General features: G+C 46.0%; 1 protein-coding gene across 1 annotated transcript; it reads left to right on the forward strand.

Moving 5' to 3' along the window:
- Positions 1-517: 517 nt before the first annotated feature.
- Positions 518-12,358, forward strand: KCNK16 (potassium two pore domain channel subfamily K member 16). Its single transcript, XM_020999475.2, has 6 exons — positions 518-615; positions 4,063-4,240; positions 9,204-9,318; positions 9,636-9,802; positions 10,361-10,526; positions 11,281-12,358. Exons 1-6 carry the CDS (start codon positions 518-520, stop codon positions 11,502-11,504), a joined length of 948 nt encoding a protein of 315 aa, XP_020855134.2. The 3' UTR covers positions 11,505-12,358.
- Positions 12,359-12,369: the final 11 nt, after the last annotated feature.

A 12,369-nucleotide genomic window follows, 5' to 3' on the forward strand; every position in this document is an offset into this window, starting at 1 on the left:
AATATTTTTAAAATTTAGGCATAGGAATGGCTGTTGAAATTTCTGAAGCATAGATAGACCTTGTAACCTGATGTGGGACAGGAGAGAAAGAATGGGGAAAATTAGAGTGGGTATAATGTACTGGATGAGGAGATGTAGAAGCTGTGTGGAGTATGTGTAAGGAAATGTATGGGGAATGTGGAAGCAGTGATGTGTGTGTATAGGTGGATTGGCTATGTGGGAATTTATTGAGGAGAGTGTTTGGGAATACTTTGTGAGTAGGTACATGGGCTTGGGGCAGGGACAATTGTTTGGGAATAGTTTGTAGGTAGGTACCTAGGTCTGGGCCAGGTGATGGGGGGCATGGAGGGTGTCAGTTGAGGATGTAGGAAGTGGCAGTATGGGGTCTACGGGAATGTGTATATAGGAAGGGAAAATAATAGATCACTCATAGTGACTATCCTACTGTGAAAGGCTGAGGTCTGTATTTGGCCCTGGGTGCTTTAGAAGCCAGGAACTTGAAGCCAAGGGAATGATAATGCCAGGTAGCCAGGAAGAAAACAGTGTGGAAATTGTTGAAAATGACCAGGAAGTCCTTGATGACCCAATCAGAGACTGTGTTAGTGACAGCAGGAGGTGGGAGGGGACATAGCAGAGATTGTAGAGAGCCACTGAGTATCACTGGGAAAGAAATGAGACAGAACAGTGCTGTTCTTCCTAGAAACTTAAATGATAAAGGGGGGGAGGGGAATCTTCGCTTTAAATCACCATTCAGAACTTTCCCCCATCCCCTTCTGCTGAACACAGCATAAGTCCTCCAAGTTCATGAAGAATCTAGCTCCTTAGGTTGGTAGGGACCTGGAGACATTATTCCATTTTCCATCTGTAGAAAAGCATGAAGGCCCCTCTTCATTTTAGAAGACCTTCAGAACCTATAAGAAACCACCTTCCAACATCTTTTATCAAACTCTTTTGGGAGTCATCTTTAATCTCTGCCCCCTCTGAGTTTATGGGGCCCAGCAGCATGGCATAGTGGATCAGGCACTAGACTTAAGAGAAGAAGATCTGAGTTCAAATCCTACCTCAAATGCTTACTAGCTATTAACTTAGGGAACTCATTTAACTCCATGCCTCACTTTCCTCATCTGTAATATTAATAGTAATAGCTAGCATTTAAGTAGTGTTTAAGATTTGCAAAATACTTTCCATGTGTTATCTCATTTGAGGGTGGTGGGCTCAGTGACCTCTAAGGTCCCTTCCAACCCTAAATCTATGCTCCTATGACCCTGTTCCTCCCCTGGTTTGTCCTCTCCCCAGAAGTAGACGGCAATAAAGAGCATTGTAGAGAAGTAGTACCTATCCTGACTCATTGGTTACAGTTTAAGAAAATGTGCTTCCCCCACCATATATGTGGATCTATATTTATTTGGATCAATCCATGGGAGAATACCAATGTCAGATAGGTGAGTAAGCGATTTGTCCTTTTCCTTATCTCAGGAGTTATTCAGATGGAAAGAGCCTCCTCCATGCTGTGTTTACTCAGTATTCTCTCTCTACATGGTACACCCAATCGATTTGGGAGGTTGTTTTTCCCTCTTTTCCTCCAACTTCCTAATTAGTTCAGCCTCAAAAAATCCTTTATCATCTCCAGATGTCAGATCAAGCTCCACCAATAGGATCAGCCATGTTAAACTTTCCATTAATTGATTTTGGCCCCCACCCTTGGGAAGCACAGGTTAGCTCTTCTCGTTAAGGGCAATAACTACCCATTCAGGAGATAGTAAATCATGCATTCTGTCTGTCCATCTTAGCCGTGGCGGTCACCTTCTTGAAATGAATGGCTAGTGAGAGAGGAATAATGTAGGGAAGAATGATGAACTCTTAACCAAACTTTACCAAGTCTATAGAGGATTTTTGCTGACATGGCCAAAAAAAAAAAAAAAAGGCCAAATTTATACATAGATGGATTACGTGGTTGACTAAATGATGTAATCCAAGGGGACCCTAAGCAGCCCTCCACTGGCCTAAAACATGAACCTTCCTAACATTATTCCTTACACTTTGGGGAGATTTTAGTCTTCAACTGCCTCTCTTAAATGTGCATTCATTCAAGCATCTAAGTGAGCATTTCTTCAGGTGGGTGTCTCTCACCATTCTGTCACCAGTCAAGTAAAAAAGCCAAACCAAAAATCAGTCTTTCCATTCTTAGTTTCTAGTGCCTGGCCTCTCCAGCGCCAAACATGGGTATACCAGGGGGTTCGTATGGAGTGTGGCTATAGGGCAATGGGTATGGGGTTGTATGGGCATGTGTGAATGCAGTGGGGGAGGGGGAAAGAGCAGAAGTTGTATGTAAGGAAATAGATCATCTACCCCTAAGAGGGATAAAGCTTAAGCCCATGGCGCACAGCTTAGATGGCAGTTAACAATTTTGTCTTGATAGCTGTCTGAGGACAGGACCCTGTAAGACTTGGAACGTGGAATAGGAAAAGGCTGGAGGGGAAATGAGGAAATAGTACCAGGCTACTAATAGGAGAGGTGAGAGACTAAAGACATAGTTTCCTGACGAGTTTTACTTCTTTGCCCAAATGCAGCACTGTGGCAACCTAGGATGATACATAACGGTGGCATTCTCTCTACCACACCCCAAGATGGCCTCTCTATCATTGTGACCTGAGGCTTAAATGTACCTCTTTACAACTCCACTGACTGCTCCATGTTCTTCTCTCTGGAGCCAAACAGAAAAAGTTTATCCCTTTTCACATGACAGCCCTGCAAATATCTGAAGACAGCTAGCTATCCGTGTCTCCCTTGAATCTTATGTTCTCTATTTTAAACATTCCTGCAACAGAGAGGATTCACCGGGTGGAACCCCACCTAAAACACACCAGCAGGTGATATTTTCCTCTTGTGTTGTCTCTGGTGGAGACAGACAACCAATGGTCATCATCCTGTCATGTTCTGCTTGGAGACCGAGGGATGGACAGGATGACCCCCAGAAAACAGGGCTTCCCTCCCCACTTCCCAGGGAAAAACATTAAAAGTGGCAGAGGAATGGGGGCAAAACGGATTTGGCATTTTTGACATTTCACCTAGCAAAGCTGGGCCTCATTATCTAATTCTCCCCCTCACCTTCAAAGTAGGTGGTTTGCATATAATGTCCAACTTGGTTAATGTATTGTTTAGTTTGGGGAAACTGGGTTTTCTTCCATCTTTTTAGTTCTTTTCTTTAAGGGGCAGCTCTCTGGGAGGAGCCAGGGAAGGAATTTATTGAGCAATGTGGCAGATGTAAAAACAAAAGATATCAATGAAGGGTCACAGGAGAGAGAGCTATGAAAAGTGAAAACTTCTATCAAACTGGTCAGATGTCCTAGATGTTCGTATCATCACTATCCCTGTATACTACAGTCGGCTTTATGCTTGCTTTGCTCTGATTTGTCACTCAGATTAATCAAATCATCCTTAATTTCCCTCTACCTATATAGTCTTTTCACCTGTCCCCTACATCTGTGTGTTGCCCCTGGCAGATGGGTCTGTTCTTTTCACCCCATTTCACAGTGAGGGGAACTGAGTATGGTGAAAGTCCATACCAGTTCTGATTTCCCCCAAATTCCTATGGCTTGGGGCTCAAAGGACCCATGTTTTTAGTGTCTGAAGGATGAAGAAAAGCCATGGAGCTGATGCAGGAACCTAAGGCTAAACCTGCCTTTGGTGGAAGAAGTAATGAGACCACTCTCATTCTACTCTGTGGGAGAGGAAAGGGCAGAATGACTTCAGTGGAGCACAGTCTCTCGTCCTGTTCCTCATGGAAGGCCATCCAGATCAGGGCACGTCAGACCTGTTTGCATTCATGGCACTTTGAGCAGCAGGGCTGAACTGTACTGCACTGTTCAAACAGACTCCCCAGCCCAGCCAGCTGTGGTGGGGAAGCACCAGTGCTTGAGGGGCGCCCTGCCCAGTAGGGCCAGGAAAAAGGTAAGTGCTCAGCAGAGAGAGTGCCTTCTCCTCCAGTGCGCTGTAGCCCCCACCCCAACTCCATGGCCAGAGACATGGCTGGCTCAGGGCTCTTTGACTGGCGGTGTGCAGCTGGACTTTGTCATTGCTGCTGGCCTATCTCTGCTACCTGCTGCTGGGTGCTGCCATCTTCCAGCTGCTAGAAAAGCAAGCAGAAGCTCAGTCTCGAAACCAATTCCAGATGGAGAAGCTACGCTTTCTAGAAAACTACACCTGCCTGGACCAGTATGCCCTGGAACGTTTTGTGCAGGTGATATAGGGAGGTGGGGCTGGGCTGGGAAGGAAGGAGATGGGAGAGGTGGAATGACAGGACTTGGATTGGGACGGGGGAGGTCAGAAGTGGAGGCTGGAGAAGGAGAGGCTGGACTTGGATGACTTTGGGGAAGTCTGAGAGTCAGGGACAGAGAAACAGAAGTGGGGGAAAGCATTAAGCGTAACCCTGCCCAATTCTTCTGGCCCACTGGTCCCTGAAGCCTCTGCTCCTTGATCTTCCTCCAGCTGAGTTATAATGCCAGGGGCTGGACAACAGTTGTGCCACACAATTAAATGTCCATAACAGCTATCATCAGATCCTCCTCCAATGGGAAGGGCCTGAAGTTTCAAGTTCAGGAACATCAGATGGCAGTGGTTGTCCAAACCCCTGCAGTGACTAAACCCAAGCAAGGAAGCTGTTTTGATGAGTGAGCTCCTCTATTCAATCCCACCCCCACCCCAACGCCCCTCCCCTACAATACACCTCTTTGGTTACTCTGCATAGATTCTGAGCATCCCTGGTCCAAACAATACATAGTCTCATGGGGATGGGTCAGGTGGTAAGGAAAGGATTTGATATATAGAGACCTGTCGTGGCTTCTGTGGCAGGAGGATATGGTCTCTGCCCTTGAGTTGGGGAGGACAGATCATATTCAAATGATCTGAAATGATCAAAGGATGAAATGACTTAAGAATGATTAGAAAGCAGGGTTAACAATTGTAAAATTGTAGCCACTTGTATTTAGAGCTGGAAGGGTCCTGGGAGATTATCTGATCCCTTAGTTATCATTTTAGTTTGATGGGGGTGGGGAGAGGGAGAGGGCAACTGAGACCCACAGAGGGGAAGTTATTTGTCCAAGGTCACACAGAAGAGTGCAAATAAGAGGGGATTTAAAATAAGACTGGCCCATGTGTTCCTTGAGGAGAGCTTGCTAAAGAGTCTGAGAGCCAAGCCTAGGTCCCTTTCCTCCAGGGAATAGCTGTTTCTAGAGCCTCCTGCCTCAGAATCTAGCCGTGTTTCCTCCCCGCCTCCAGACTCTGCCAGTCAAAAATTGGGATCACTAACTCCCAGTCTTTGTAAGACTAAGATACAAAGGATCTAAACAAAGGAAAGGGCATGGAGACTTAGAAGGTGTCCTCCCCAGAACAGAAGGTGAAATAGAGAAGCCAGAGGATATGGAAAGCATTTCGAAGTGGAGACATACTAGTCCTTCTGAACAGGAGCAGAACTAGTCTGCAGCAGGAAGGCTCTGGTTAGATTACAGGCATTCAAGCCTTTTCATTTATTGGACAGCATGAGCAGAACTCTGTATGAGTTTGTGGGCTATGTGATACATATACACATTTTTATATATACATATGTATACACACACACACACACACACACACACACACATATATACATACATATATATTTATACATACATATATACACATTTACCATTCCAGTTATTCATTGACCCAAGCCTGTTATCATGACACCCGGTGGTACACACACAACAGTAGCAGCTGGCAGATGGTTAGGTCCCTCTGGATTACCAGTTTATATGTGCTAACCAGAGTCATAGATATACTAGCTGCTGTAACCCTGGATAAGTCACAATTTCTATCTGCCTCAATTTCCTCAACTACAAAATGGGGATAATATCATCTACCTCTCAAAGTTGTGAAGATTAAATAAGATATTTATTGAGCACTTAACACAGTGCCTGGTGCTTAATAAATGCTTATTTCCTTCCTACTACGATGCCTTTTCCACCGAATTAGAGTTTTCCCCCTTCTAAAAACCCACAAGGTGCATATTAGACACCTAGACATAAAACCTTCTGATCACAGGGAGTGGGTAGAGGAATAGCCTAGGATTTCTTTGGTTTATGGAATGAATGCCTGCCTAAGAAAACGTCCTCAGGACATTGAGGGATGGAGGAGGGGAGTTACTTTTTCCACCTCAGGAGTCTTAGAGAGTTGCCTAGAACACTGAGAGGCTAAATGCCTTGCCCAGGGTCACTCAGTTACCACGTGTCAAAGTTGGGATTTGAACCAAGATCTTCCTGGCTCTTTATCCAGTTTGCCACACTGTGTCTCACTAATCACTAGAATGATCTAAGAGAAGCTGTGAAATCACCAGTTAGAAATAGTTTGGCCTGGAGGCAAGGGAATGTTCCCAGGATCCTTAGAAGACCCTGTGCTCCTAGGAGCAAACACACACACACACACACACACACATATACACCACCACCACCACCACCACCACCACCAGCATCTCTTGTCCTCCTATGCCAGCAGGGAACTTATAAATTAATAATAATACACCATTAAGATTTCCATATATTGTCTCCTTTGAACCTCCCAATTTCTCCAGTGGTCAGCTATAGGAATTACCTTAATTTTAAACACTATAGAAACGGAGGCACAAGGAGATGTAGTCCTTGCCCTTGGATACATAGCTAGTAATTCCCGGAGGCAGGGTTTGAATATTACACTGCCTCTCAGCTGTGACGATAATTTTTTTGGTGTGTCCCATGGAAGTTTATCTTACTATAAAGTAAGATGAACAGCGAATCCATTTGAGACTAAATTCCCAGAGGGAGTGTTAGAGGTAGTCTGATTAGGACTGGGAGCAATTCTTTCTTGTGGTCTATCACTCATGCTCCTGAGGGTTTGAACCACAGTGAGGTCCTAATGGTTAAAGTCCTATTATGAGTGGGAAGCACAAAGCAGCTTCCATGATACCAGGAGAGTGTTGATCACCATCATTAGGAAGCTTTTCTGATAGAGCACCAAGACCAGGAATCCATGATCACCTGAAAGCTGCTACCTACCCCCTCTATCACTGACTCCCTGGGACAGGTCCTCAACTAAGTGACTTATGAATGAATCCATCCCATTTCCCCACCTGTACAAAAGCCCCCCAAAATGCCAGTCCCTTGTTCCTCTGGACCAGCTCTCGTGAGAATGAGATTTTTTTTTACACACCCAATTCTTATTTCTTTTGCTGCTACATGACCTTCATTTCCAGATACATCCCTCCTCCTCCCTTGCCCAGTCAGACATCCCTTATAATAAAGAATAAAAAGGAAAGGGGGGAAAAAAGCATTTTGGAAAAATGAATCAATACACAGGCTGAGTCTGACTCCACAGTCTTCAAAGAAGGGAAGAAGGTGCATTTTTCTGCTGTTCTTTAGGACCAACCTTGATCATTGCAATTACAAAGCGTTATTTTGTTATTACTGTTTTTGTCTTTTCCATTTACCTCACCATAAGGAAGAGTGTATAGTGTTTTCTTGCTTCCACTTACATCATCTTTATAAAAGTCTTCCAGAGAGTTAATATTTAAGGGACAAAGGCAGTGTTTCTCATCCTTCCCCCATTGCCTCTAAGCTGGTCTGCAGCTATCCCAAACATAGGCACCTGAGCAGAGGGATGGGCACCTCCTGGTCTTAGAGACCTCTTGAAAAGAAAATGCCCCTTCCTCTTTGAGGCACTCATTCTCTCATTCAATGCCCCTCACCGAGAGTGAAATGATCTTATTCCTTGCTGATCCAAGTGAAGTCTATACCCTCCCCATCACCACCACCCCTGTGCACCCATTAGGGATAAAGGTCCTGGTCCCAAGTTGCAAGGACCCTTTAGAGGTATTAAATACCTTCTTCCCCCCAGCCTTTTCTTCTCCAGTCTAATAAATCCCAGCTTTTAAAATGACTGTTTCTTAATTTAAAAGAATAATGATTAAAAAAAAACACCGAAGATGACCAAAGACTGCCACCTCTATCTGCCAGCAGGGTGTTGACTGTTTTGATCTAAAGGGTTAAGGTCCTTTGCCATGAGGTTTATGGGAAAGGGAGTAAGGACAAAGTTTGGGTCTTTTCAGGGACTCTAGCCTGTCAGACTGAGGAAAAGCAGATGGTGTCTTATGACAAAGTCCCTCTGGCCAGGCCACCGCTCTACCCCCACTAGGCTTGAACTCACAGAGTCAGCCTGCTGGGGAACATTTCTCATGGGAAGCTAAGTCTAGGGAAAGCTGTAACTATTCCCACTACACACACACACACACACACACACACACACACAGAGGCTAAGAAAGCCTAGCACGCTGCAGTAATCTCTGCCTAAGGAGCTCCAAATCACCATTAAGGCAAGAGGGGACAAGGAGTGGAACCCATCTGCCAGCCCTCAGCAGAGAAGGCCATGCATGTGCACCCTCTGCTGGCTTAGAATCTGGTCTGCTAGAAGACCCTAGAGAATAGAACTATCAGGTCACACAGAAACACGAGGGATGCCCCGGGCTATATTGTCCACCCCCTTGCCTCACCACCTCCAGAAAACCAACCAGAAGGAGGCCTTTCTTATTTTTTGACACCCCATGTGTGTAAGACCATAGCCTTCCTTTGAATGTTCCCATGTCTCCAAGGACAAAGGAACACTGTCCTTGGAGGACCTGGGTTTAAGAGGTACCTTATTGTATGCGTGAAGTTGGCCACATCATTTTGTCTCTTTGGGTCTCAATTTCCTCCTCTGTATAATGGAGGGGGTAGGACTAAATGTCCTCTAAGGTCCCTTCTAGCTCTAACGTTCCATGATTCCTGGAGTGACAGTTTGCCATTTCCTTCTCCAGCTCATTTTACAGATGAGGAAACTGAGGCAAACAGGATTAAGTGACTTGCCCAGGGTCACATAGCTAGTAAGTGTCCGAGGATGGATTTGAACTCAGGTCCTCCTGACTCTAGGACTGATGCTCTATCCACTGTACCACCTAGCTGCTCCCTGTGATTCCATTTTAATGGAAACCCTTCCTACCACTCTGACAACTCCATGATGCCTTACCTTCCCAGACTTTGTATCCCTTCCTTCCCAGATCATTTTGTAATATAAACACCCTCCACCTAACCCTGTCTCTCCTTCTTCTTGACTACCCAATGTCTCCATGCTCCGCATACCCCAATACTTCATTCTTGGCATAGGTCATTATGGAAGCCTGGGAGAAAGGTGTGAACCCAGCTGGCAACTCCACCAACCCTAGCAACTGGGACTTCAGCAACAGCTTTTTCTTTGCAGGGACGGTTGTCACCACCATAGGTAATGGGGAGTTGGGGGGAGGGGGGAAGGGAAGAAGGCTAGACTCCCCTATTCTGGCCTTCTCCATTCTGAAAACCCCTAGGTCTCCTCTGTACAGGCTTTCAACACTAGTCATTCCTCCTACCTCCATCCCCCCACCTACCCACTGTCTTCAAATCAGTCACTACTCAACAAGGGAACTCCTGATTTCTATTTTGCCAATAGGTTGTTGGGTGTTGAGGGGAAGGTTGTAAGGCATAGACATACACATTCTGAAATCTGCACTTGATATAAGCCTCACCACTTATCCGACTTCCCAATCCTCTCCCCCTCTCCAGGCTATGGAAACCTGTCCCCCAGCACAGAAGCAGGTCAGATTTTCTGCATCTTTTATGCCCTGTTTGGGATCCCACTCAATGTGGTGTTTCTCAATCATCTGGGTACGGGACTAAGGTCTCACCTAGCCACAATGGACACTTGGGGGCATCAACCAAGACACTATCAGGTACCACCTCTCCTCATCCTATGACTCCTTCTCCACTCCTCACTGTAGTCCTAGCACAGCAAAAGCTTCTCTTCAACCCCTACATCTCCTGGCTCTCAATCACGCCCTTCCTCCTTATGATCCCTGCCCTATTCCCAAAATACAACCACATTCCCATTACAACTTGGCCCCAGTCCTTCCATCATCCCTCAGTGAAGCCAATGTCCTTCCCTTGGATTGACCTCACATGCTCTCCCAGGAATGAGGAGGGAGGGACAAGTATTGTCTGTAGGTGATCCCCTTCCTCAAACCCAACTTAGTTTGAGTTGTTTCTTCATGTAAAAGATCAGAATACTTGTTGGAGCATTATCCCCAAATCCCAAGAGTTCTCCAAAATCTGCAATTGGCATGGGATAGCATGGGATTTGGCAAATGCATGCCAAATATCCCCAGAGAAGCTGCTGGGCAGAGGAGGCCCAGCCTCCTCTTGTTTTCCTTGATGGAGGAAGTGGCCCCAGGACTCCCTGAAGTCATCCTGGAGCCATGGGAGCTACTCCATCAGTTTTCTGTCTCTTTTAGGTGGTACAGACCCTGGGCCTTGCTCTGTTCCTGACTGTGGGAACCTTTCTCCTCCTCATCCTTCCCCCCATGGTCTTCAGCCACGTGGAGGGCTGGAGCTATGGTGAGGGCTTCTATTTTGCCTTCATCACCCTCAGCACTATTGGCTTTGGGGACTATGTTGTAGGTAAGGGAGATGTATGGGAATGGGGCATAAGGAAGAGGGGCACTTTAAGGGCCAGGGCATCAGGAGCTAGAGGACCTGGGGGTTGAGGGGAGGGGGATAATGGAGCTAGAAGGCTGGGAACAAGGGATTCAGCCCCATCAAGACTTTTTGAGGGAGAGGGGTACATGACTTGTGAGGCACCTATAAATTCTTAGTAATGTGGAAGAAGCTAGGTGGCACAGTGGATAGAGCACTAGACTCCAGGTCAGGTTGACCTGGATTCAAATCTAGCCTCAACCATTTAAAAGCTGTGTGACCATGGGCAAGTGACTTCATTGTTTCCATTTCCTTAAAACTCTTCCTGAGGTTTAAAGGGGGAAAAAAAAAAACCTTACACTACCTACCTCACAGGGTAGTTCTGAGGAAACCCCTTAAGGCACTATCTAAATGTGAGTTATTATTATTGTTAATATCAAGAAGTCTCTAGTCCTTGTCCATCCCTACTCTTCCCTCCACCCCTAGCTAATCTCCAAGGCCTTTCCTGTAAAACTGAGAGCCGGATCTGGCCTGAGTTAATGGGGTTCTCAGTGGCTCTGGGAGAAAGAAAAGATTCTCCCCACACAGCCTCAGAAGCTAGGGTCCTCTAGGTGTTGTATATCATGAAGCCATGGTAGAACATCTGGGAAGATCATTGTAAGCCAGATGTGTATGACTGTGGAGACCAGGACCTATAGAGTGACCGTAACACAGGATCCCCTCTGTTCTTTTCTCCCAGGCACAGACCCTGACAAGCACTACATCTCTGTGTACAGGAGTCTAGCTGCCGTCTGGATCATCCTGGGCCTGGCCTGGCTAGCTCTCATGCTACCTCTGGGCCCCATGGTCCTGCACCAATTCATGCACCTCTGGCCACTGAACAAGGATCCAAGTTCTAAGAAGGGAATAACTCCTGAGGCAGATGGGCTTTCTCACACCACCAAGCTCCCTATAGCCATATGAGTTCATGGAGCAGTCCTAACCTACATACCAGCCTGTTTCTCTTGCCTTTCAGCCCCCACATAGATTACCTGTAGTAAACACAATCCCTTTACGTTATCCTAGTTTTTCTTCTCCCTGACCTGGTCACCCTCTCCGTATCCTTCTCTTCTGGGTCATTCCCCCAGGGCTCTCCAAAAAAGAGGAAAGAAGTCTAAAACATTCAGGTAAATGAATAATGGAGACCAAAGGAAAAAAAGACAAACAGAAAGGCACAGAATAAGAGACACACGCTTACTCCAGATTCACTTGTCCCTCTCTTTATTCCCTCTAGGTTCATGTCTAGAATTCAGCCTCCCATTTTAATGACCCTCACCCCAAGCCTCTAGGAAACTGATTGACTCACAGAAGAGACCACAGACCTTCTCACCGTAGCGCACCAACAAAATCCACAATAGTGACCTTACCACCAGACAAACCTGAAATTCAGGTGCTCTGCTCCTTCCTAATGCCCATCATTTAGGCTTTCATGATTCAGGAGGGCTGTCCAAAGAGATAACACCCTCTGCCATGTTTCCCCATTCTTGGGGGAAATGTACAATGTAGAAATGGTAGAAGTGTGTGTGTGCACAAGACAATAGTTACCTAGATGCTATTGCCTGCCCCTCCCAACGGACTGGGGCTAGAGAAGTCATGCCCTGAAGAATGGAGTACCGTTCACAAATACAGCTTCTGAGTCCTAGACACTACAGCTAGGCTTCTTCCAGGGACCAGTCACCCTTCTGGATATGTTTCCATTTTTCCCATGCCCTATACCTGCATCTGTGTTCTTTCCTTTCCGTGCCTTGTTTAAATACATGCTCTCACAGATCATGACATGATAAGACTC

Source organism: Phascolarctos cinereus, unplaced genomic scaffold (genome assembly GCF_003287225.1).
Source record: "Phascolarctos cinereus isolate Bilbo 61053 unplaced genomic scaffold, phaCin_HiC Scaffold_5;HRSCAF=322, whole genome shotgun sequence".
Lineage (NCBI taxonomy): Eukaryota > Metazoa > Chordata > Mammalia > Diprotodontia > Phascolarctidae > Phascolarctos > Phascolarctos cinereus.

Excerpts from the sequence above, each read along its gene's own strand:
- KCNK16 (XM_020999475.2), top strand. The coding sequence starts at position 518 with ATGCCAGGTAGCCAGGAAGAAAACAGTGTGGAAATTGTTGAAAATGAC. Across the intron at positions 4,241-9,203 it reads CCCTGGAACGTTTTGTGCAG|GTCATTATGGAAGCCTGGGA; the intron begins GTGATATAGGGA and ends TTCTTGGCATAG. Across the intron at positions 9,319-9,635 it reads GACGGTTGTCACCACCATAG|GCTATGGAAACCTGTCCCCC; the intron begins GTAATGGGGAGT and ends CCCCCTCTCCAG.